At 36.1% G+C, this 24,795-nt stretch overlaps 1 protein-coding gene across 2 annotated transcripts; it reads right to left on the bottom strand.

The window, feature by feature from the left end:
• Positions 1 to 11,579: 11,579 nt before the first annotated feature.
• Positions 11,580 to 17,322, bottom strand: LOC149842764 (Leucine-rich repeat protein kinase family protein). 2 transcript variants are annotated; one of them, XM_089999413.1, is made up of 20 exons: positions 17,204 to 17,322; positions 16,964 to 17,027; positions 16,190 to 16,310; positions 16,006 to 16,074; positions 15,745 to 15,819; positions 15,582 to 15,653; positions 15,314 to 15,475; positions 15,161 to 15,235; positions 14,973 to 15,044; positions 14,774 to 14,845; positions 14,630 to 14,698; positions 14,480 to 14,554; positions 14,335 to 14,406; positions 14,115 to 14,249; positions 13,568 to 14,034; positions 13,311 to 13,463; positions 13,011 to 13,153; positions 12,711 to 12,930; positions 12,379 to 12,614; positions 11,580 to 12,231 (listed from the first exon to the last, which is right to left on the bottom strand). In XM_089999413.1, the coding sequence occupies exons 1-20, from the start codon at positions 17,210 to 17,212 to the stop codon at positions 11,725 to 11,727; spliced, it is 2,868 nt and encodes a 955-aa protein (XP_089855539.1). In that variant the 5' UTR covers positions 17,213 to 17,322; the 3' UTR covers positions 11,580 to 11,724. The 2 variants fall into 2 exon arrangements, with proteins under 2 accessions (XP_089855539.1, XP_089855538.1); XM_089999412.1 differs by having other exon boundaries at positions 16,964 to 17,204.
• Positions 17,323 to 24,795: the final 7,473 nt, after the last annotated feature.

Genomic DNA, 24,795 nt, shown 5'->3' with positions numbered 1-24,795 from the left:
CGTTGCAACTTATGTGCCCGCAGTTCAAAGACTGCCAAACACCTATTATGGTGATGCCGCTTCTTTCAGGCTTTCTTTATTGCTCCTTGGCTTGATATTTATTTTCAAGTGACATCAGTGGTTTGCTTCAGGCAACTTGTAACCCAGCCACCTGTAACACTCTATATTTTGTTGGACCCTTTATTTATGAGATTATTCTATAATTCCAAGCCTTCACATTGGGATTTGTGATTTATATTGATAGATAAGGGTTCCTTATTGTAATCGAATAATAAAATGGTCGAATATGAGTTTGGATTAGATCTGTTTAGATTTGAGGACATAGTTATCATTTCTGAGAAAGATCATGGCTTTTTTGGGCAATGAACATGCTCGGTATTTTAAAAAAAGGTTAAGGATATTTTTAGCATGAAGATATGCTTGGTATTGTTGGAAAATGAGTTTTTTCTTGGTAGATGGTAGATTTATAAATTGGTTTTATCTCAAGGGCATTTTTTTGGCATGTGGTAGACATGGAGGGTATTACTTTTGGCTGTAGGGGTGTCATGGTCTTTTTCACTATGTCAACTGTCTTGGATGAGTGCCAAGTAGACCCCACCATTCTTCAAAATTATCCATTGAAACCCCCCTAATTTTTGTTTTAATGGTTTTTTTTCTTAGACCTTCCCTCTTCCCCCCTATGCATATTTCCCTTCTCTCTCTCTCAATCGAACCCACCCCTCTCTCCTATATGCTCACTCGCTCTCCCCTCACCCCTATCTTGTGCACACCTTTTTCCTCACATCTTCTCCCCCTTTCGATCTGCCACTCTCCACTAGAAGAGGGCAACCTTGGGTGGATCCTGGCTAGTGGAGGAAATTTTCAAGTGAGGTGAATTAATTTCAACATTTTGGAGTTTTTGGCAACCATGGAGAGATTTGGGGCACATTTTGGATAGTGTTTATTGTGGTTTGTTCATTGTTTTGGCATAGATTCGAGGTATGATCCCCAGTCTTCACAGTTTGCTAGTTAGTGTGTTGCATGCTATTTGAGCATGGATGTTGTTGTCTACATTTTTAGAAGGTAGTCTATGCTCAAATTCTTCTTATATAGATAAACAAGTGTGCATTACTGTAAATCATGAATTATGCCCAATTAGCTTAAAATTTTGCATGTTTTCTTTTAGCTATTGAAATATGTTCTAAGTAGCGATTCTTTAAAGAAATGTTTGAAAATGGGTTGATTTTTGAAGATGTGATTTTCAAGGGACTTAGAGATGAGGTTTGTCTTGTTAAAAATCTATATTTAATGTTATGGAGAAGGGTTCTCCTCTGTATTTTCAGTTTTGATCCCTATGTTTGGCATTCCGATGCTAGAAACCATGTTTGGATACCTCAGGGGTCTACTTCTGCAATGCAAGAGTCGACTCTTGTGTGCTGGTTTCTATCTGGGAGCCTTGAGAGTCGACTCTTGCTTATTGAGTTTTGTTATGTTACCTCAAGAGTTTACTCCTACACTCTAGGAGTAGACTTTTGTGTGTAATATTTCTATGTTGTTACCTCTAGGGTCAACTCCCACACTGCAAGAGTCGACTCCTAATTGTGTTGTTCAATGCTTTCACTTTAAGGGTCGACTCCTATAATGCAAGAGTCAACTTCTATTTGAGATATTTTATCCTGTTACCTATAGGGTCGACTCCTGCACAGCGAGAGTCGACTCCTGACTATGATTTTTTTCATACTATTACTTATAGGGTCAATTCCTGCTATACGAGAGTCGACTCCTTCATAGCGAGAGTCGACTCCTGACTATGATTTTTTTCATATTCTTACTTATAGGGTCGACTCCTGTTATACGAGAGTCGACTTCTGCCTATTCTATTTCATTTCTGATAATCTAAATGTGTGAGATTTTATCCCAGCGTGTCTCTTTTTTTAAAAAAATCAATTATGTAATTTGAGCATATCAATTTAGATATATCGTAGCATGTCTATATTTATGAAGAATTGACTATATGATTCTAGCATGTTCGAAACTACTTTGCTTTTCAAAAACTCTCTATATATGAATATACATGTTTGATTTTAATTAAAGAAGGATGTTTAAACTATATTGGTGGCCCAAAGTTATTGGTGTTTAACTAAGTAAATCTGTCTTGTTTTGAAAACTATTTGCTAGAACTATTCATTTCATGTTCTATGATTAAAATTCATGGAAATTTGAGAAAAATTAAGTAGATAAGTTTGGGATACCACTAGAAGCTTTGGGTGGATTTTTAGTTGAATTGAGTATTTGAACCCTTGAGATTTTTAGGTTTCAGAAGAGAAAACCCGAGTTGGTGTTGTCAGGGGTCAACTCCATCAGTTCAAGAGTCGACTCACTGCTTGTTTGACCCAAGGGTTGACTCCTGGGATTTAAGAATCGACTCCTACATAGGCAGAGTCGACCCCTGCAGGGAGGAGTCAACTCCTATGTTTGCTAGAGTCAACATCTGCAATGGGTGGGTTGACTCCTATTGAGTAAGTGTCGACCCCTGCAGTGCTTGAGTCGACTCTAGTGCTTATGAGGGGGTTTCTTTTGGTGTTTTAAATGTGGGTTGATATGGTTAAGCTTAAGATCTGAGCTATCTAGTCTAATATAGATATGGTGTGGACCTAGGAATCCTACTTGGTTGGTGTTAGAGGTTTTATGCATAGGTTTCCCTTTTCATATTAGGTGTTTGAGCTGAGGATCGACTCCTTTATGTAGTGAGTCGACTCCTGCATATTAAGGGTTGACTCTTTTTGTGTTGAGAGTCAACTCTTGCTGAGAAGGAGTTGACTCCCTAGGGTGAGGGTCGACTTCTGTAATGAAGGGGTTGACTCCTGGAAGTGCAAAACTTGTTATCTTATAACAAAACTTGGGTTTTAACTGTTTTGCCTAGCATTTCAGTGGATTTCAGTTGGGGCTTGTGTTGTGCTTGGTCTGATGGACCAACTTGTGCTTTGAAGCACATAATTCATGGTATGTGTGTTGTGATGCTTGGTATGGGTTTTACTGCAGTGATGCACTAGATGAGTTTGGTGGTCCAAGGAGGGACCCAATCCATGTTAAGATGCATGGGTGGTACGCAAGCATGCATGTCTGGTATGGTATATATGAATGCACGAGGCATCTTTGAATGCATAGCATGATTTATGTTTATAGTGTAAGTATGGCGTTACATAGTTTGAGTATGCATGAGAATTGGTTTTTGAGGTTCGTATTGAAAGTATGGCAATACATAATTATGGTGCCTATGTGATCACAAATTTCTACATTTTGTATTGCAAAGTTGGCAATGCATATAAGTTTATATATGAGTATAATTGAATGATGGTTTATTTTATGGAAATATTTTGGGTATTGACTCGGTGTCATGATGGTTTGATTGACTTTGTGTCGATGTCGTAAGAGCATGATTAGCTTTGTGTCAGTACCATAAGAGCACGATTAGCTTTGTGTTGGTGTCATAAGGGTACAATGGCTTTGTGTGAGTGTCGTAAGGGTATGGTTGGCTTTGTTCTAGTGATATAAGGGTACAATTGACTTTGTGCTTGTGCCATAAGGGTACGATTGCCTTTTTGTGTCGGTGTCATGTTGGCACGATGTAAGTTGGCTTCATGTCAGTGCTATGATGGTACAATGTAAGTTGGCTTTATGTTGGTATCGTATTGGTACATCGTGCTTGGGATTTATATCAGTATCAATAGTAGTATGTTGTATGGTATTTAGATGTTGGTATCGTGAGGATATGCAGTATTGTGGCATGATGTACCGTGGATTGATGTGCTACATTATGCAAGAAATCCAAGAGAGAGAGATAACTTAAGAAGTTCATGCTTTTGGCAGACATAGCATGGGTCTGTGTGTATGGTGTGTGAAGCACCTGAGGATCAACTTGTCCTAGTGCAGTTGTCTAGAGCTTCTCCTTGTGGCAGGGCAACTCTTAGGATAGCAGGGTCAACACCTCTTGTGATCTTCTCATTGTGTTGAGTTTGCTTTAGGGTCAATGTCTGTGAATGAAGTGTTGACTCTTTCATCCTAGAACTTAGGTTTTCGCCGGTTTGGCTTTCCAACCATTTTTGTTGTGTACTGCTAGCTAGTAATCGTGTTGAATGGTTGGATAATACTGAGACTTGTGGTTTATCTCACCCTACTACCTAATTATTTTTTAGTTGTTTAACAGGCAGATGGATGGTACAACACGGAGGACTCGAGCACATTTGCAGAGTTGAACCTGAGACTGCGTCTGGAAGTTTTGATTTTTGTTTTTGGTACTTTGTTGAGAACAAATTATGCATTCTATAAACTTTTACATTTCAAAATGAATGGATGAACACCCTTCATGCCAAAACTTTGTGTATGGAATGAAAATATTATGGGTATAGCTGGTGTTGTACTAGTACATAAAGAAATGATGATTTTTGCAAAGATGTGTGAAAGGTTGATTTGCCAAAGGAGCAAAGTGTTTTAATAATTTTGGTCCTAGTTTGGAACCCATGTTTTGAAAAAAAATGTCTTATGTTGGGTTTGCCTTTCAAAAAAGAGAATTTAATGAAAAATAGTTTTACAAAAAAAATTGGGCATGTTACACCACCCAAGCTCCAGTATGCTAAGAAATGGTTGTTGGTGTGCAGGATATGGCTCCTCTCGGCATGCAGTGGAGAGTCCAGAAGGAATGCAAACAAATTCTTCAGAAACAACTCAAACTCCCTCAACTCCATTAAGTGTTCCATCCAAGCTGACGTTCAGTCCATAACTCAGGTTATTTGGCCTGATTATGATATTTCTTGGACCGGTGATTGTTAGGTAGGACGATAGGACATTTTGGAAAAAAGGTTTCTAATTTAAGTGTGTGGTGGCAAACACAACATACTATTGGGGAGTGCTGATGTTTCATCATCTTTCTCTCTCATTCTGTATTGCTTGATTCTTCTAAAATTTAATAAAAACATTTCCTCTTTTCTCTAAAAAAAAGTGTGCATGTGAAAAAGAAAAGCGAGAGAGAATGCAACTGGTAGACGCAAGTCATATTAATAGAACTACGTAAGAATTGCATTTGCCTCATGTGACTGTACTTTTACATTTTCAAAAATTTTAGTTCGGAGATTATAAAGTAAAGAAACAAGGTGAGGTTTAAAGGCTAAAAGTAGTGAGCATGTAATGATCATGCTTAACGAAAATATGGGCGAGATTGTTTCGGTCACAGGTGAGAAAGTACAAGCTTGAGAAGGTAGTTGTGATTGTTAGTCACAAGGTCAACCTTGTAGCCAATGGTGTAAGTTTTATAAAATAATATTTTATAGAGATATTTTTGATAAGAATGTTTTGTGAAAGCTAGACACCAAATAATAAAAACCGGTTCACACAAGTGGTGAAGTTCGGGTCGAACTCAGGGAACGGAGAAAAACTTTGTATTCCACAAAAATGCAAGCTTTATTGTCTTTAAAATAAAAGTAAATAACTAATCAATATGAGAGTGATACCCTCTATGGAGGGCTCAAAGAATTAAAATAAATACAAGCGTTATTACAAACTCAAATTAAAAAAAAAAATGAATAAACCTAAGCTAAAAGAAAAGAAAAGGGTCTTTAGTTGCTTGAGCTCTAGTTCCTTTGATCTTCACTACTTGTGTTTCTCACACATCTTAATATGATTAATACTTAAGGGCTCTCTTTGGGGCTCAAAGGGCCTTTTTAGGGAACCTTTTTGGGACCTCAAATGGCTCTTTAGAAGTACTTTTGAGGGCTTATCGCATGCACAACTGTTTCTCTTCAAAACAAAAAGACAAAACACAAACAAATGAAGAAAACTATGCTAAAATCTAATGTTAGTTTTATAAAAAAAAATCAAGAAAACATGACTCTAACAAACTCAAAACAAACTTTGTAACAAATTACTAACTAAATAACAAACTATGAAACAACTAACTAATTTAAAATAAGAAAGAAACTAACATGTAATAATCAAATTAACAAACTAACTAATTCTAAAAACAATAAAAACATGAATCTAACTTAACTAAATCAAAACTTAATGAAGGCTAATTAAATATGAAATAACTAAACAAAGGGTTAATTCTAATTCAAGAAAACATGAATTTAAAAATGTCTAATTAAGCTTTATGAAATAAATTAATCTAATCTACTTGATCATACTAAAAACAACTAATTAACCTAATTTCAAATTCTAGATGAATAATTAATAAAACAAGAAAACCCAATTTAAGATATGACTAATTATAACAAAAGAAAGAGTATTTGATCGATGAAAAATGATTATTCTAAACACTAACTGAATGAAAACAGAAATTTTAACTACACCTTACACGTGGAAAAACAAAAAATCAATTTGAACTATTCAGGTGCCTAGTTTTGAGATAACTTCAAACCATGGATCGGCTGATTGCAATAATGGTTTGAGCAAATCGTATTTGTGCCAACTCTGAGATACGTGATTTGGTATATCCAGATCACATGGTTTTTCTGTCAATCTGGTCAACCTACTTCAGCCGACTGATTAGGTCTCTCTAAAAATTTATATTGCTTTGATCCAGTTAGATTCGATCGTATGATTAGATCAACCGATCTAAAGCCATGACATGCAATGGCCTGACGTGAAAGATTTATTTTTTGTTTTCCTTGAACGAAACACAATACTATAATCTAAGCATAAATGAATTAAAACACTAAACTAAATTATATTTTAATGGCAATGACTGACCGAACTTAATATAACTAAAAAAATTAAAAGCCATCAACAATGAATGCTTGAATGGATGCAATGACTATATAATCCAATATGCAGAGAATAAAACAAGAATTAGATTATTCTAGATGCTATGCAAATGCAAATAATAAAATATGATGTGTGCGTAAAACAAATCAAATTTAATCTAATCTAAATGTGAAAACCAATAAAGCGCCAGAGGAGAAGAAGCAAACCTCGTAGTTCACCTCTGATGGAGGGGTTGAGAAAAGAACACGGTCTTTCTCCGGGTTGCACGTACCTCCGACGATGAAGACAAGAAGAAGCCGACGATAGCAAAGGTTTGGGGCAAGATGAAATGAAGAAGAAAGAACCGAGGAAGGAATCGACCAAGAGTAAAATGAAGAAAAAGAGAGGGGAGGGAGGATGGCAAAGGGGGGCGTGAACTCCAAGAGGAAAGATGCATGGTCCTTCTTGAAAATTATATTTTATACTTAAAATTTAGGTTACACAATTTTTTGAAAAACTCCAATTAATTTTTAAGAATTTCAAATGAGCACTTCTAGAAAAATGTGTTTCATAAAAAAAGTAATTCTAAACAAAGTAAAATATTAGTTAAAATTCCTAAACTAATTAAACTATAATTGAAAATTTCTAAACTAACTAAAACACTATAAAAACACAGGGAAGGTTTAAATGTGTAATTTTCATCTTTATTTTTATTTTAATGGATCACACATAGAATTATATGTATAAAATGCAAAATTTATGCATGATCAGCCAACTTTCATAAAATTCAAAACAAAAAAAAAAAACAAAAATAATCACAATTGAAACTTGTACTTTTCCATGTTTCACTAACCTTGAGAAAGTACTGTGATTTTGATTTACTATCACATAATCTAAGAATTATGAAAAAATAACTGCATTATTCTCCCAAAAAGGCACAGTTCCGTAAATGCTTAGAAATTTGTCAAAATTCTCTACAACGCCAAAAATCACTAATTTCTTATTTATTAAGAACCATTTTACTTTTTGCATTCATAAAAATTTATTTTGAACCTTCAAAAGATTAAAATCGAACTAAGGAGATTCACATAATATCTGCACAAACCTCCTAACATTTTTCTTGTGAACCTCCTAAAGATTAAAATCCAAATACGGATATTTGCATGATATTTGTGTGAACTTCTTGACATTAACACAAATTCACAATTTTTCAGTGAACCTCTGAAAGATAAAAAATCATAAAATAAAGAATTCACACGATATTTGTACGAACCTCCTTATGCTCACACAAATTTCTTTTGAACCTTTGAAAAATTAAAATGCTAAATAAGGATATTCACATGATATTTAGGGGTGTCAATGGGTCGGGTTTGGTTCAGACCCAGGTGGAACCATACTTGGCCTAAATTTTCGAGTACGGTATCAGGTCCGGACCGGACCTACCATAAGAGAAATCATACCTGGACTCGATAAGAACTACATAAACCAGACCCAAGCCATACTCAGTAAAATAATATTTTTTTTTAGCATTTTTACATTGAAAACTTCCATGTTTTAATCAAAACATGGGTCAGGTCTGGGTATGGTATAAAATTTTACAATCTATACCTGGATCCATGTAATAATCAAACCTTCGGGTCCAGAGCGAGGTCTTAATCAGGTCTTTTTATTTATCACCATACCCAAATCCTAGAGGGTTTGGTAAGGGTCAGGTCTAAGTAAACCAGACACATTGACAACCCTAATGATATTGTGTGGGCCTCATGATATTATTAAAAATTTCTTGTGAACCCTGAAAAGATTAAAATCCAACTAAAAAGATTCACATTTGCACAAACCTCCTAATGTTCAAACAAATTTCTTGAGAACTTTGCACAAACCTCTTGATATCTATGCATGCCTCTTGACATTCACATAATTTTTTGCGAACCTCTGAAAGAATAAAATCCAAATAAGGATATTCATATGACATTTGTGTGGACCTCTTGAAATTCACATAAATTCACACAAATTTCTTGTGAACTTTGGAAAGATTAAAATTATAAATTAAGGAAGTTCACATTATATTTGTGTGGACTTCCTGCTATTTGCAAAAAAAAAAATTGGATAATCCAAGGAAAAAAACCCACCATCACTGACCACACATTGGCTGGCCACTAGTTGGTAGAAACCTTGAGGTCCCCCTCTGGCTACTGGGGAGTACACTCAACTTCGACCTTGAGGTAAGGGATGCCAATTGTGCATTTCAAACTTATGGCATTCACATAAATTTCTTGCAAACTTTCAAATGATTAAAATCACAAAATAAAGAGATTTACATGATATTTGCACGGATCTCCATAGATTCATAGAAAATTCTTGTGAACTTCTTAATACTTAAAATCACAAAATAAGGAGATTTGTATAATAGTTGCATGAACCTCCTGATATTAAAACAAATTTCTTGTGAACTTTCCATTGATTAAAATCATAAAATGAGAAAATTCATATGATATTTGCATGAACTTCCTGATATTTGCACAAATTCATATAAATTTATTATGAATGCCTGGAAGATTAGAATTTAACTAAGAAGATTGAGATGATATTTGTGCAAACCTCCCAATATTTACATAAATTTATATAAATTTTATGTGAAGTTTCAAAATATTAAAATCATAAAATCAGGCGATTCACGTGATATTTGCATGGGCCTTCTAACATTCACACGGTTTTTTGCAAACCTCTGGCAATTGTAGTATATGCTGTGAGATTGGCCAAAATAGGTGAAAGCATACTTAATGATATCACGAGTCTCATTTTTAACTTGCTCGGTAGTCTGCTTAGATATTTGTGCAAATGTCAATAAGTTCGCACAAATATCATGCAAATTTTCTTAGTTTGCAATTTTAATTTTTTTAAGGTTAACAAGAAATTTGTGAGAATGTGAAGCGGTTTGTATAATTATCATGTGAATATCTTTATTTTGTGATTTTAATCTTTGAGTTTCACAAGAAATTGGTGTGAATGTGAAGAGGTTTGTATAATTATCATGTGAATATCTTTATTTTGTGATTTTAATCTTTGAGTTTCACAAGAAATTTGTGTGAATGTTAGGAGGTTCACACAAATATCAAGCAAATCTCTTTAGTTGGGTATTAATCTTTTAGAGGTTTGTTAAGAGGTTCGCACAAATATCATGCAAATTGCCTTATTTTGTGATTTTAATTAGTCTTTTGGATTTTCTCAAGAAATTTGTGTGAATGTCATGAGTTCTATGCATATATCATGTGAATCTCCTTATTTTGTGATTTTAACTTTTTGAAGGTTTGTTAGAAATTTATGTTAATTTGTGAGATTCATATAAATGTCATATGAATCTCCTTAGTTGGATTTTAGTCTTTGAAATGTTTGCAAGAAATTTGTTAATATTAAGAGGTTTACACAAATGTCATATGATTCTTCTTATTTTGTGATCATAATTTTTTGAAGGTTCACAAGAAATTTGTGAGGTATGCGAAAATATCATGCAAATCTCTTAATTAGATTTTCGCCTATCAGATGTTCACAAGAAATTTGTAAAAATGTCAGGAGGTTTGCATAAATTATATGTGAAGGGTAAAATAATTATAAATAAGCCAGGAATCAATGATTTTCGGGCATGCTGAGAATTTTGACATATTTCTATTCATTTGTGATAACGTGTCATTTTGGGAGGACAGTAAGGCCAACTTGTGTAAGAATTACAACGCATTTCAAACATGTCACAAATGTCGTTCGTTCTAGTTATGACATCAGGACAGATATATGCAACTGACTAGCTTGTGATGGCAAGGTGGTTGGTTCAAACTCAAGATTTGCAGCATATGACGGAATGTCACTGGTATGCTGGATTAGTGGTGCAAGATCACACCAGAAAGCAGCTTATGTATGCTGGCTGGAAAGTAGGGGTTCAATAACAGGCTTTGGAGAAATGGAGTCGATTGTACACGATATACGATATTGCATGATCGAGCTGGATCCACTAACTAGCATCGTTATTGAATATATCTAGAAGGGAAGTTATGTATGGGCGCACATTCATTTATGCATTTCAGATTGAGTCTGATTGAATGGCATAGTTTTGGAAGAAGAAAGAAAGGAACCAAAAAAGATCTTTTCAAAAAAGAGAAAAAAAATGTAACCAAGAAGAAAATAAATACAAAGAAGAGATTGGAGGACTAAAAGATTTGTTTTTTTTTTTAAAATTTTTGCTGTATAATTTTTTATAGAGTGTTAGGGAATGACCTATTGATGGATCGAAGAAATAAGCACGAAAAAGCAACAAAAAAAAAAACCACACAAAAACAAAGATTTTAAAAACTACCTACGTCCACAGCTGCACCGAGCCTTCTTCTCAATTCGATTAAGATACACAATACAAAAGAGGATGACTCCTTAAACAGGAATCTACTAGTGTTGTTGGATACAACAAGGAAACTACAAGAGTTATAGTTTGATCCTACAAGTAAAATTCTAAAAAATACCCTCCAATCTTATATAAAAAAACCATCTCAAAGCTAACGCTCCCGAACTTTTTCCCAACGGGCAGAAAGCACGGTCCCATGCAACTCCTCCCTCGTAACTTACCCCAAAATTGAATCTACAGAAATTAAATATTTATATCCAAATAAAAAACAGGCTCTACAACATCGAGTCCTTTCCAATCCTTCCCTACATATAGTGTTGGTTTGAATCTCTCAGATCTCAACCTAGAGATCCTGAGCTCTGAAATTCGAATATCTCTAGTCCGGTGTCTCCCCCCACCAATTGAACTAGAGATCTGTGGATTTGGGGGCTTTTGTGGCCTGAGGATTTCACATCCCAACTCACCAAGCATGGTAGAAGTACGAAGCGCGGAAAATTGATATAAAATAAAGTTGGGATGAATACATCTCAGCTTCAAATGCTACTGCACAGGTTTTAGCACAAAAATATTTCGAACAAAACAACGAACAGGGATGAAGGTATACGTATACAATACAACACCTATTTGGGTTCAACCTTTGTGGACAATGTATAGACACCACTGTCACTGAAGGCATCATCACTGTTTAGCTCCTTGCCAGGGAGCGGATCATTGTAGGGATGATGCGGAACAGCCTTAGTCGTTCCAAAATCAGTAGCAGATGATGACGCTGATGTTGGGTTCGTATTCACTCCTTCATTCTGCAAAATCGCCTCGATTTCCTTCACAATTTCTCCCATGGTAGGGCGGTCGGATGCAGATTCTTCCACACAACGCATGGCCAAGTCCACAAACTTGTTGAAGCCTGCAAGCACGGCTGCTGTCCTAATGGCTGGATCAAGTAACTCCCTCAGACCATATAGTTCTTTTGTTTTGTCAATGGCCATTTTCACCTCTCTGACAATATACTTGCCTCTTTCTATTGGTTGTTTGGCTGTTAACATTTCAAGCATAACCACACCAAAGCTATATACATCACTCTTTTCTGTCAGTTGCTGGCTCATATAGTACTCTGGATCCAAGTAACCCTGTGATTTGATTACATAGAACAGGGGGCTTGCATTAAGAATTATTATGACAAGCATACAAAAGAATCTCAACATGGTCACAATTGAGAAACAGAAACACACACACACGCGTTTGCGGTAATCATTTTACTTTTTGAAATATCTCACCAGTGTCCCTTTAACTTGAGTAGAAACATGCCCTTTTGCACTATCAGCAACGAGTTTAGACAGGCCGAAATCTGCAACTTTGGCTGTTAAATTTTCATCCAATAGAATATTTGGAGACTTGACATCCCTATGGATTATGGGGGGATCAGCAAGTTCATGCAGATAAGCTAATCCTCTAGCAGAGCCCAGAGAAATTCGAAGTCTCCTCTTCCAATCAAGGTGAATGCCACTCCTTCCTATTAAAATAAAAGAAATGTTCATTAAAAAAGTTCAGAAGAAATTGCAGATAAGTATAAACAAAGGCAAGCTCAATCTAAATATTCCCTGTATACCAGATAAGCCATCTTTTAGTGTTCCGTTAGGAATAAATTCATAGACTAGCATCTGTTCATCACGATCAAAACAGAAGCCCACAAGCCCGACAAGATTTTTGTGATGAACTCTTGATAACAGCTCAATTTCTGTCTTGAACTCGACCCCACCTTGCATAGATCCCCGTTGTGCCCTCTTGATTGCTACCATCTGACCGTTTGGGAGCATTCCTCTATAGACCTGGGAAAAAGCATTTCAAATGAATCATTTGTCAGGACCTCTAAATCAAAACGGAAAGGAAGGCATAAAATCTTGTTTACTTTGCCATAGCCTCCAGATCCTATCTCGTTGCTCTCTGAGAAATTATTTGTGCACTTCTTGACTTCATCATATGAAAACCATCTAGCCCCTTTTAATTGTGGTGCATCCCCACTGTCTTTACCGCTAGTTCCGCCCCAGGATGCTGCAATTCATGCACAAACCGCAGTCATGGTAGGGCCAACAAGGCCAAGAAAGTGCGGCCTCTATATAGAAGTCTTTCTTTTCCAACGAAATGACACAGGGAAAACTCATCTACCAATTAGGAGGTGATTGGACTAAGATTAGACAGAAAACATTACCAAAAGGTCTGCTTTGTACTATGGCTTTTTCGGCCCTCTTCTTTTGTCGGATAGCATATACTCCAACAGTAACAAGTGCGAGAACCAAAACAGAGCAACCAATAGCTATGCCAATGATCACACCAGAACTAAGAGACTTTCCACCATTTCCTTCTGATATGACCGTCATTTAGTCCAATATACCAGCGACTATAATATATAATAAATCAAGTAAGAAAAACATTCTCTGCTAAATCAGTTGCATCAGGATCAGATACCTTGGAAGGGATAGGGAACTGCCACGAAATAGTATGGCCCAAACTCATGAGGAGGCTTGAATGTTTGGTTGGTCAGCTCAAAACCAAGTCGGGAGATTTCTGACCTGTTGAAATACTTGTCATCTGATGGGAAAAGAGCCATGTACAGTAGCATATAGTCACTTGCATCAAAGGATGGGTCATGGAGAAACACTGAGCCCGGTGTCAACCCAAGTTTTGTCCAAAGCTGTCGTTCCAGTAATTGGAATGGGGTGCTGTTGTGCAAGTCCGAAAAAAAGATTGCTCTGAAATGCAGAGTTCCCTCGTAAGGAAATGCACATTCACAATTCTGAGGGTTAACCTTCTGGTTGGGTGGACACGCTGCACTGCCACAGTTTGCTAAGCTAGTCGAGTATGGTTTTGCTGTCATAGTCTGCACCTGGCAGTATTGGATATTTGCATGTGAACATAATGGATTTCCCAGAAGTCTGCAAGTTTGAATGATAAAGAAGTGGCATATCACTAATTTAGAAGAAAAAATTAAGTATCAACTTTAAATATCTCGTACATTAGAGAGTTATTGTAGGAGTTCCCCTGTACGAATAAAGAGATTTGGTTATATTCCAAGTCTACAAGCTGTAACTGCGGAGAAATGGTGTACCCCATATCTAGTGTACCATTAAATGAGTTGTTCTTCAACTTCCTGCAGTTTTTTAAAAATAATTACGCAGCAAAAAACTCAGGTGATTTGGACCAATCAACCAAGAAATATATTCTTCTATGCTTACACTCTCTGAAGAGAAGGCAAACTGAACAAAGCTGTTTGTATCGATCCTTCCAGTGTTCCAAATTCCATGACTCTACATGATCGTGTACAAGTTAGATCAAGAGAATCAAAGGCTTGAAAAATAAGGAAGCAAGTTGAGGGCTGACAATGTTGTTAGAGACTGTATGGCTGTGAACCAAGAGGGGGCTACTGATACATCAAACAAGTTGTTGCTCAAGTCCCTGTAGAAAGAGAATGTTAGTTCAAGCATGAAAGAGAGAGTGAGAGTGAGAGTGAGAGAGAGAGCATATTCTTACACATAATTGAGTCTGTTCATGGCCGTCAAATTAGGTACAGGACCGGTCAGCCGATTTCTTGCCAAATTCCTGAAAAAGATGGAAGGAGATGCAAATTAAATTGTAATGCAGTAGAAGTCCATCAGGTAACAGTAAGAAACTTACAATTCATTGATAAGTGTAAGGTTGTTGAGAGTGGATGGCACTGGACCAGTCAAGGAATTCCTATCAAGTCGGCTTTTGAAGAAGCAAATCCAGGGTTAGGTATTGATAAAAAGTGAATGAAATAATGATGGTGTAAAACAAGTGCTTACACTAGCATATACACAAGTAATCAACAGGAAGAGATATTATGGATACTCACAGGACCTCGAGTGTCTTCACAAGCCCTATTGTGGAAGGGATTGGTCCAGACAACTGATTTCCATCAAATAATCTTTTGTGAAGCAAAGTAGTCAGTAAGAAAGGTAAGTTGAGAACATTCTATATAAAGGAAAAGAAAAAGAGAATCATGATGTTGATGCAAGTGTTTGGTGATCACTGCTAGCTTACATGTGTATAAGCACCATTCCTGAACTAAAAAGCTGAGGTGGAATAGGACCTGAAAGCTGGTTCCTATTAAAATGGCTGCATCCCATAAACAATGAAATGAGTCTACTGTTCAGTGCATGAATACATTTTTCGAGAAGTGTTTTTCTAACTTACAAGTGTTTTGCTTTAAGAAGCATATCCAAACCAGGTGTGCTGCCAGATGAGACCGGAAGAGGTCCACTTAGACTATTGTCTGCAATGTCAAGCCAATAAACATTTGCGAGCTTGCCCAAGGAGGGAGGTATGCTGCCCGCCAGTTTGTTAGAATTCAGCGCCCTGGTAAAGAAAGAAAACCACAAACCCAACAATGAAACAGGAAACCAAAGAAGCACATATAAAATGACGTTGAAATTTCAAAACATTTGAGGTCTTAAATTCTTACAGGAAAGTAAGTTGTCCCAGATTGCCCAATTCTGGGGGGATGCTACCTGTGAACTTGCAAGCTGCCAGGATTCTGACACAGAAGAAGGTGGCGGTCTTAAGCATCAAATTAACCACAAAGCCATTTGCACGAATGGAATTAAACAGAATCCGAATTCTCTTACAGGATCGTTAGGTTCGCCAAGTTCCCTATACTTGCGGGGATTGAACCCGTCAGGTTAGGATTGGAAGATAAATCCCTATGCCAACCAAGGTAAACAGAACTGAGACCAACAATACTCGAGGGCATCCAAACACACACACACACTCACACTCACACACAAGCTAGCTAGCTAGGAAACAAGCAGTACATACAAAAGAGCATCAACCCAATGAAATGTTGTCTTGTCGTCAAATTAAGATACAAATAAGGGTCAGGGACTTACAACACCTGCAACTGAGTGAGCGATCCAATGTCAGAAATGCCACCTTGAAGGCCCATGGATGATAGTTTCCTAAAGAGGGATCCAGAACAATAAGACAGGTAAAACCATCAATTGGATACCCATTAATGGCAATCCTGCCCGACAAGTAAGGTACCAATATTTTGCAGGCTCAGATAACACTCACAAGCTAGTCACTCTGGAATTAGTGCAGCCGACTCCCTCCCATGGTGCACCACAAGGATCTTGAGTTCCCCATCTTGGTGGTGCATTCTGCCATTGAGTCTTGAGGGAAGTGAGTGCAGCAGCTGTCGAAATGGAAATATCCCAAGAAATCAAAACAAGAACGGGTAAGTTATAATGAGCATCCTCGAGTCTCTCTTCAGCTAAAGTTTAAAAGGAAAAAAAATCAATCTAGAAACAGTAGTCCTTTGTTCTAAGTTAAGAAAGGCGGCAGGCTATCTTGGGATTCTACAACCTTGGCAAGATTATGACTACCGGTTTTAGCATGATACTTGGAAGCTGGCACAAGAAGTAAACCTTGAAATAGGTAACAAAAATCCGGTCATTTCATTTAGATAACTAATCGACATGGAATGACATGTGACCACAGGAGCTGCAAAACAGAACTGAGTTGATCCCTGACATTAAAAATCTCATGCTTCGAGTCAACCCCCAATTAAGAAAATAACGAAAAGAAGTTCAAAGTTATTATCCAAAGCGAGGTATCAGACCAAAGATAGCCTTGTCCCGGGAAAGAAATCAGAAGAACCGATGAAAACATGAAGAATATCATACATCTTAGACATGTTATTCTTCCACTGTGGTAGTATCAGAAAAGGAAGAAAGAAAATGCAGAGGTAGGTGATGTTCCTATCATAACTAAAAGCAAAGGAACAAGCGAATCTCCTCTGTCAAAAAAGAAAAAAAGGAAAATCTCAGAGAGAGGGAGAGGGAGCACCATCTTCAGCGTTTGTATCAGCGGAGACTGCAAAAAGATGGCAAGTAACACACACGAACAGCACCTTCAAACAAGACGAACGAATTTCAGCCATGGTGAATTGTGAGAGACGGAGGATAAGCGGGTTGAGCTCAAATGAAATAATTCAGGTGAGAGTCAACTCCTCGCCTCGAGGACTTGGCACACCCCCACCAACTCTCTCTCTCTCTCTCTCTCACCCACACACACTATCATAATTACCGAAATCATTTCACACCGCACCACATGGTCCTATTCTTCCCCTTCCCTTGCAAGCCACTCCATGTTCCCTCCTTCGCTCTTACCCGTTTGCCTTTGTTTTGCCGTTTCCTTCGCCAAGGGGCCAAGAATAGATAGTAAAAGAAATATCAAAAACCCCCGCGCTCCTTCACCAACCGCCCCTCCCCCATCGACTTTCAAATCGTCTAATTCAACGCGTCGCGCAATTATATTGGACTTATCACGTCGTTGGGCCCCACGGCTTCGCTTGGTGTTCCTTGTGCATTAAGCACGTGATCACTCTCCATCTTTTGGGACAGGGCCTGTCAATTGTGACATGGAGGGCACTCCGGTGTTTAATGCACAAATTTTGTGCTATGTAATTGCACTAGATTCGGTCTCGAACCACCCACAAGCCAAAGGGCCACTTTCAAGATTATCACATACAATGACCGGAGCTTACTTCATAGCGAGAAAACAATATGAGCCAAACATATAGTATAAATCACTTGTATCATCGGCATTAAAATACAAGTAACAACCGAGAGGTACTTAGACTGGATTTCATTGACTTTATATATAGAGAGAGAGAAATCAAAACCCACTAAGCTAAATGAAACATGGTATTGGATTTTGGGTGTTTTTGCCATGTGATCATGCTTATTTTTATAAGAATAAGTTCTTGAAGCGTTTGAATCTGGGATAGGTTTTTCTAAGGTTTCAAAAATCAACTACTTGCAATTTTCCTAAATTTTAGAGGCGCCAAATACCTTTTTTTGTCAAAAATACATTAACCAAGTGTCAATTTTTAGTAAATCAATTATGTTGGACACATCTATGAGGTTGAAATTGCCGAAAAAAATACCAAAAATCCAATAGCATTATTCAAAAATAAATCAATTATGTTGGACACATCTTTATATATATATATATATATATATATATATATATATATATATATATATATATATATATATATAAAGAGAGCGAGAACCAAACATATTAGGCTATCTTTTTTCATTATGCCCTGTTAGGCCCCCATAGTTTGAAGTGTTTTATGATAGAACTGAACTATTAGATGTGTTTAGCATGCTTGATTTAGTGGGAATTAACTCTTGGATCATATTTTTTGGATGAACAAATATATTTTAATGAGCCAGACAAAATTGATGTCTTCATAGCCATTGATTTTGGATTATCAGAAAAAACCTGTATACATGGCAGATTCTGGTGATCCAAAAATCAGTTTCCAATAAAGATCATATCTATGGTGTTAGATATGAGAAAAATTACCAAAAACTATGGTATTTGAAGGAGCCTAACGGGGCAGAACTAGTGCATTACATTACATTACATTATATATATATATATATATATATAGAGAGAGAGAGAGAGAGAGAGAGAGAGAGAGCATTTAAAGTGGTTACTTTTGATTTATATAAATTTAATCTCCAAAAATCAAAAACTAATACTTTTGTATGAAGTTTGACATGCTAAATATTGTTATTATATGTTAAAGTTGGTTCAAATACTGGTTGGATCATTTTTTAAAATACAATTATTTTAATGAATTACTAGCTTTTTTAGTTCAATGTAAACCCCAACCACCGCCCCCTTCACCCCCGACTAGGGTTGGTAAATGAACCGAGCTTCTCGTGGCTCGGCTTGGATTGGCTCATGACGAACTTGTTCTTGATCAGTTAGTATAGCTTGCGATTGAGCTGAGCTATGAGCAGTTCATTGAAGTCAAACGAGTGGAGCCCGAACATAGAATGTTCAACTTGGCTCAGGATGGCTCGTATAGATTAAAAAATATTTTTATGTATAAATTATATTTTAAATATAATTTATAAAAAACTAATTCATAAAAAAAAAAACTAATTCATAAATAAAAAATATATACATAAAATATAAACTATTAAGTGTAATATATAAAAACATAGATATTTCATGTATAAATAACATGAAATGTTTTTACACAAGTCAGCTTGTCTCATTCAAGACCGAGCCAAACTCGACTCCGCTAAAAACGGACACGAGCTGAGCCACGAGCTCAATCCACTACTAAATGAGGCGAGCCCGAACATGACATTATCGTTTGGGTCGTTTACAAGCCCTACCCCCCACCCTTCATATTGACAATTCTTCGGTTGGTAAAACTCTTGAGATCCCCTACTTACAAGTTCAAATTCCCAAACCTTGACCTCTGCAGCATGGAAACCCCTCCATTGGCTTCAAAACCTGATCATTCCATCAGGTGATAAATCACAGTCATTCAAGTGGGCAAGAACTGTTCATTAATTTTCACCATTTTGAAAATTGAATACTACGAAATATCGGTGATAATTACTATGATGTAAAAATATGAATTTTTTTGAAAGGCAAACTGGGATTAGTCAGACCCTTCCAGTTATACACTGCACCATTTGGTTTTGAACCTGCAACGTCTCACTAGCTGCTCCTACCAGTTATACACTACACCAAATATTTTTTTGGTGGATAGGTGCTGGTTATGTCATGGCATTTATTAGTGCACGCGACTGGAGCCGGTTGGTCTCCCTTTTGTACGTATGCATAGTTAATGAAATTGAATTGGCCATAGCCTGTGGAGTAAGCTGAACAAGGACGATGAAATTTGAGGGAGGCGTGAAATTATTGGAGGACCATACCTACTCTTATCGTCTTATCGTTTTTCTATTGAATACTAGAGAATATCATAAGAAGATATTTCGCATCAACCGCCTCCGCGAAGGACCGGTTCAAACGAACTCTGTAATAGTCTTCCTCCTTTTTCTCCACTAAAACTTTTAGCACTACGCTGCTCGTAGTCCCATCCACACGATATGCCAGCTTTCTGAAACCACTCCTCCCTCAAATGTTGACCCTTTTACGGATCAGCTTTAGCCTTAGGGGTAGTGTGTCTTGCCAAAAACCACCGTAGAGGGTCGTCTAAGAAAGAAGGAAATTTATGATTTGTCGTGAAAAAGTAAAATTTGTCTAAAACTTATAATGTTCATTCATTCATATTAACTATATATACTCTTGTTTCCTGTTTTCACATGAACCTGAAAATTTCCTGTTTACCTTTGTTTGCCCATCACTTGGATGGGACTCATCTCTGACTGCATGTGTTTGGGCGCGCTTTACTGGATTGGTTGGGAGTAGGTCCACTGACAGATTACCCTCAGGGATGCAGTTGACCTGGTCTGCCCTCGAGTTTGTTGGCCGTTTAACAACGGAACAAACCTAGCCCGTGGCTGAATAATTTCTGGCCATTGTCATCAGTCTCCACCCTCCAGGTATGCTTGCTTTCGATCAGACGTTTTGCACAATTAAGGAATGTTCTTCTCAACGTGTTGAACAGGTCCTCAACCTTGCCCTCTCGTTGTATACGTTACTCGGACTTCATTTTGAGCGTAAGTACTCGCTCAGACATTTTCAGGTCGAAGCTTTTAGCAATCTTAGCTTGTGCTGAGTCCTGACACATTACACAAGGGTGTGCGTCGCTTACTTTGATTGTCACAGTATCAGTTGATTTTGTATTAACCTCCCCAATACTGCATACGCCACTCAGTCGGTCAGAAAAATTTTGGTCTCTAGGCCAACAGGATAAATCTGATGTGCATGATAAAGTTTGTATTTGTTGTGTTTTGGTAATGATCATTAAATTATATTCATTTATGGGTGATTGTTGTTCACAAAAAAAAATTTGCAATGTTATTTAAATCGCATTAAATTGTATAGTGATTGTGTATGAGCCATGTATGGGCCTTTGGAGGCAAAGACCATGTGTTGCTCATACAGTACTAAGTTGTAAATACATTGCAAAAATTATATGTATTGCTTTTGAATTAATTACACTGTTGAATTTGATAGGGCAAGGTACCAAAAGTGTTATTGCATGTTGATTTGCGTAACTATTCTTGTTTGAAGAACTCTTAATTGATTAATAATGATAAAAGAGATGATTAATAATGATAAAAGAGACCTAATTTTTCTTCTTTGGTAACCCTTTATAAGGGTGATAACCTCGAATGATGGTCATGGGAAATCGTGAGAATACTAAACATCGTATGCATTGTTTGCCTCAAGAACTCGATATGTGGTTCGTGTTCCTGGTCATAGTTATAGGAAACTTTCATCACTTTGCCTAAGAGTAGTGTTGTTAGATTCAACTACAGTTATTGATATATCGAGAAAGTGACGTCAATGGATGATTTTTTTGTTGTCCCGACATTATGTGGTGATCGCTAATATTCTAATTTATGGTGATGATTCTTGACGTCGATCGAAGAACATATGTAGAACTTAGTAATTAAAATACAAATTGTGTATTAATCTACCACTCAGAACTACCTCGAACATAAAAAATTTGGCCTGTTTTGAGTGTTCGCAGGTTTTAAGTTTGTAGGAATTAAATTGTGTGCATTAAGTAGGGACATGCATGCAAAAGCAATACTGATAATCGAACATAAAAAGTTATTCAATATTGCATTAATTCATACATCCCTAAATATGCATTTTAGTATGAAACTGTTACTTTTTTTGTTTTAACTATTTATATTGCAAGCTTGTTATAAATATGTGATATTGTTGAGCCCTTTTAAACTTATGTTTGATTTAATCTATGATAACTTTTCTTACTATTGGATTTTGAGAGTGTCTCGTATGAGAACTTTGGTTCTTACTCTTTTTTTAAAAATCGTTTTTATGTACCGGGGCATAGTGATGCAGGGACCAGCTTGTTGGAGGGTGCGAGGGTTATGATGTGGTGGCCCGAGTTCTAACGATGCTAGAGAGTTTTTGTTTTGAGGAACCATGTGAACCTTCAATAGGCAACTTAAATTTAATTTTAGTTTATGGTTTGATTTATTTTACATATGGAATGATTGTTAGGTTGTGTATATTAAATTTGTAATGTACTCCAGATCTCTTAGAAATTTTTTAGAATATTTTAAAATTTCTTATTTAAAAAAAAACTCGCATTTATCGAGGGTCGATTTGTGGTCATTACTGAGTTGGTATTAGAACTAGGTAGAACCATCACCAAGAACTCATAAACTCACACTTTAGAAGCAGTCTTCACATCACTAGTAGGATGTATCTTGTAAATTTTTATTTCATTATTATCCTGAAGTTATGAAAATTGTTATTTTGGTCATATGGGCAGTTAAAACTAAATCAGTATATGATGATTTAATTTGCATGCATGATATGATTATGTTTCTTTAGCGGGATCAATCCTAAGGGTGTGGGTCTGATCTATAAGTATAATTTAATGATAATTTCTTATTTTAATTGATTTTTAGATGTATACTAGTGATCGTACATATGCTTCTGAGAATTGGCAGGAATAGAGAGATTTTTTGATGAACTCCCTCAACAGTCTGGCCGAGACAATTACTACTTATATCCAGGCACAAACTACTCAGTCTGTAACATGCATGGACCCTGTATCAGTCGTGACCCCTAACATTGGTGTGGTGACATATGCGAAGTTTTTGAAGTTGGATCCACCAATATTTTTTGAAAAGGCCGACCTTGAAGCCATTGAGAGCTAGGTTAAGAAAATAGAGCATGCCTTTCGTGACCTACCCATATCGTAGGACAAGTAGACTATTTTTGGCACCTACCGTTTAAAGGGTAATGCCAAGAAGTAGTGAGACACTGAGCGGAAGGTGAAGTTCGCCACTTTGTTTGGGGGGTTGTGTTGTTAGACTCAACTGCAATTATTGGTATACCAAGAAAAGTGGCATCAAAGGGTAATGATGCTCTTATCATCCCGACATTAGGTGATGATTCCTAATGTTCTGATTTATGATGTGTAGAACTTAGTAATTAAAATACAATTTTATGTTAAGTTACCACGGATAACTGCTTTGAACCTTGAAAATTTGTCCTGTTTTGAGTATCTACGAGTTTTAAGTGAGAAATAAATTATGTGCATTAAGTTGAGACATGCATTCAAAAGCAATACTAATAATTAAACTTAAAAAGTTATTCATGCATATTGCATTGATTCATGTATCCCTAAGTGTGCATTTTAGCATAAAATTGTTGGTTGTTTTATTTGAACTGCTTATATTGCAAGCTTGTTCTAAATGTGTGATGTTGTTGAGCCTTCTTAAACTTATATTTTATTTAATATGTGATAATTTTTCTTACTAATGGATTTCAAGAAGATGTCATACGAGAACTTCGATTCTTACCCAGTTTTAAAAATCTTTTTCAGGTACTGAGGCACAATGATAAAGGGACCGACTTGCTGGATAGAGCGAGGGTTATGATGTAGTGGTATGGGTTCTCACGATGTTAGAGAGTTTTTGGTTTGGGGAACCATGTGAACCCTCGATAGGGACCATTGAATTAATTTAATTTAATTTAATTTAATTTAAATTCATGGTTTGATTTATTTAACATGTAGAATGATTGTTGGGTTGTCTATATTAAATCTATAATGTGCCCGAGGTTCCTAGGATATTTTTGTAATGTCTTAAATTATTTATTTAAAATTTTTTATATTTTTTGAGGATCGATTTGGGGTCATTACAATGTTCTGTGTGTTGTATGCCATAAATTTATCATATTATAAATATTTTGAATTATGAAAAGATTTATGCTATATGTGTGTTATATTCTTTCTATGCTTATGTTGTGTGGTGTTCTTGTGGGAGCTCAGGTTGACCCCCTTACTTTTATAAACTTTCAGATAGCGTGTAATATTGGCCGATAAAGATCAGGACCCATGGGACGGTGCTTGAAAAGTCACAAACTTTCCCAAGGATTCCTTTTTGGGACACTAGCTCAGGACATTTATTATTTACTTATTTATTTGATTAAACATTATATTAAGTTGAAATCTCTTATTATCAAAATTAGTTGATAATTGGTTTTGATTTAATTATATTAAATGCACAAATGGTTTACAAAATTCTAGTCTTTTGTGTGTTTGTGAAATATAGTCCGCCCAACGCCTAAATCAGTTTCTAATTAAGTCTTCCACGGTACTCTTTTGTAAGACCTACTAATTTTCTAAAATTTTAATCAAAATAAATAGGATTTTTTATGTGAAAAAATTAAATTGTGAAATGTTGATTTAATTTTTATCTTAGCTAATTAAGATTATTCATATTTTTAGAACTATAAATTAAAGTATTAATTAGGCAGAATAATTGAATTAGTGTTTAATTGTTAATTAATCATAATGAATTAGAAAGTATGTTTAATTAACCTTAAGTGAAGAATTATATTTGAATTATTCCCTAAACTTTGAATTTAAATTAAGAAAAATCTATTAAAGTGATATTGTAGAGTTTGGATCTAATTTAGATTTGGACTGGATCCAATTGGATTAGATTCAACTAAAAGATTCAAGTAAAATTATGATTTGGAATTTCTAAAAATAAAATAAGGACCAATATAAAAAAATTATAAATTGAGGTTCCTAAAAGTAATATCAAGAAATAGTGAAACTAACAAATAATAAAATATGTCAGAAAAGTAACTAAGTAGTTATAGCTAGTTTGAATGAAACCAAATAGAAGCTAACCAAGGAGGGGAGGGAGGCGGTTTTGGCCTAGTTACCACCTTGGTAC

The sequence above is a fragment of the Nuphar pumila genome, chromosome 3, assembly GCF_984573655.1.
Source record: "Nuphar pumila chromosome 3, dmNupPumi1.hap1.1, whole genome shotgun sequence".
Taxonomy (NCBI): Eukaryota; Viridiplantae; Streptophyta; class Magnoliopsida; order Nymphaeales; family Nymphaeaceae; genus Nuphar; species Nuphar pumila.
The sequence above is the reverse complement of the archived record's forward strand: the minus strand, read 5'-3'. Positions and strand labels throughout refer to the sequence as shown.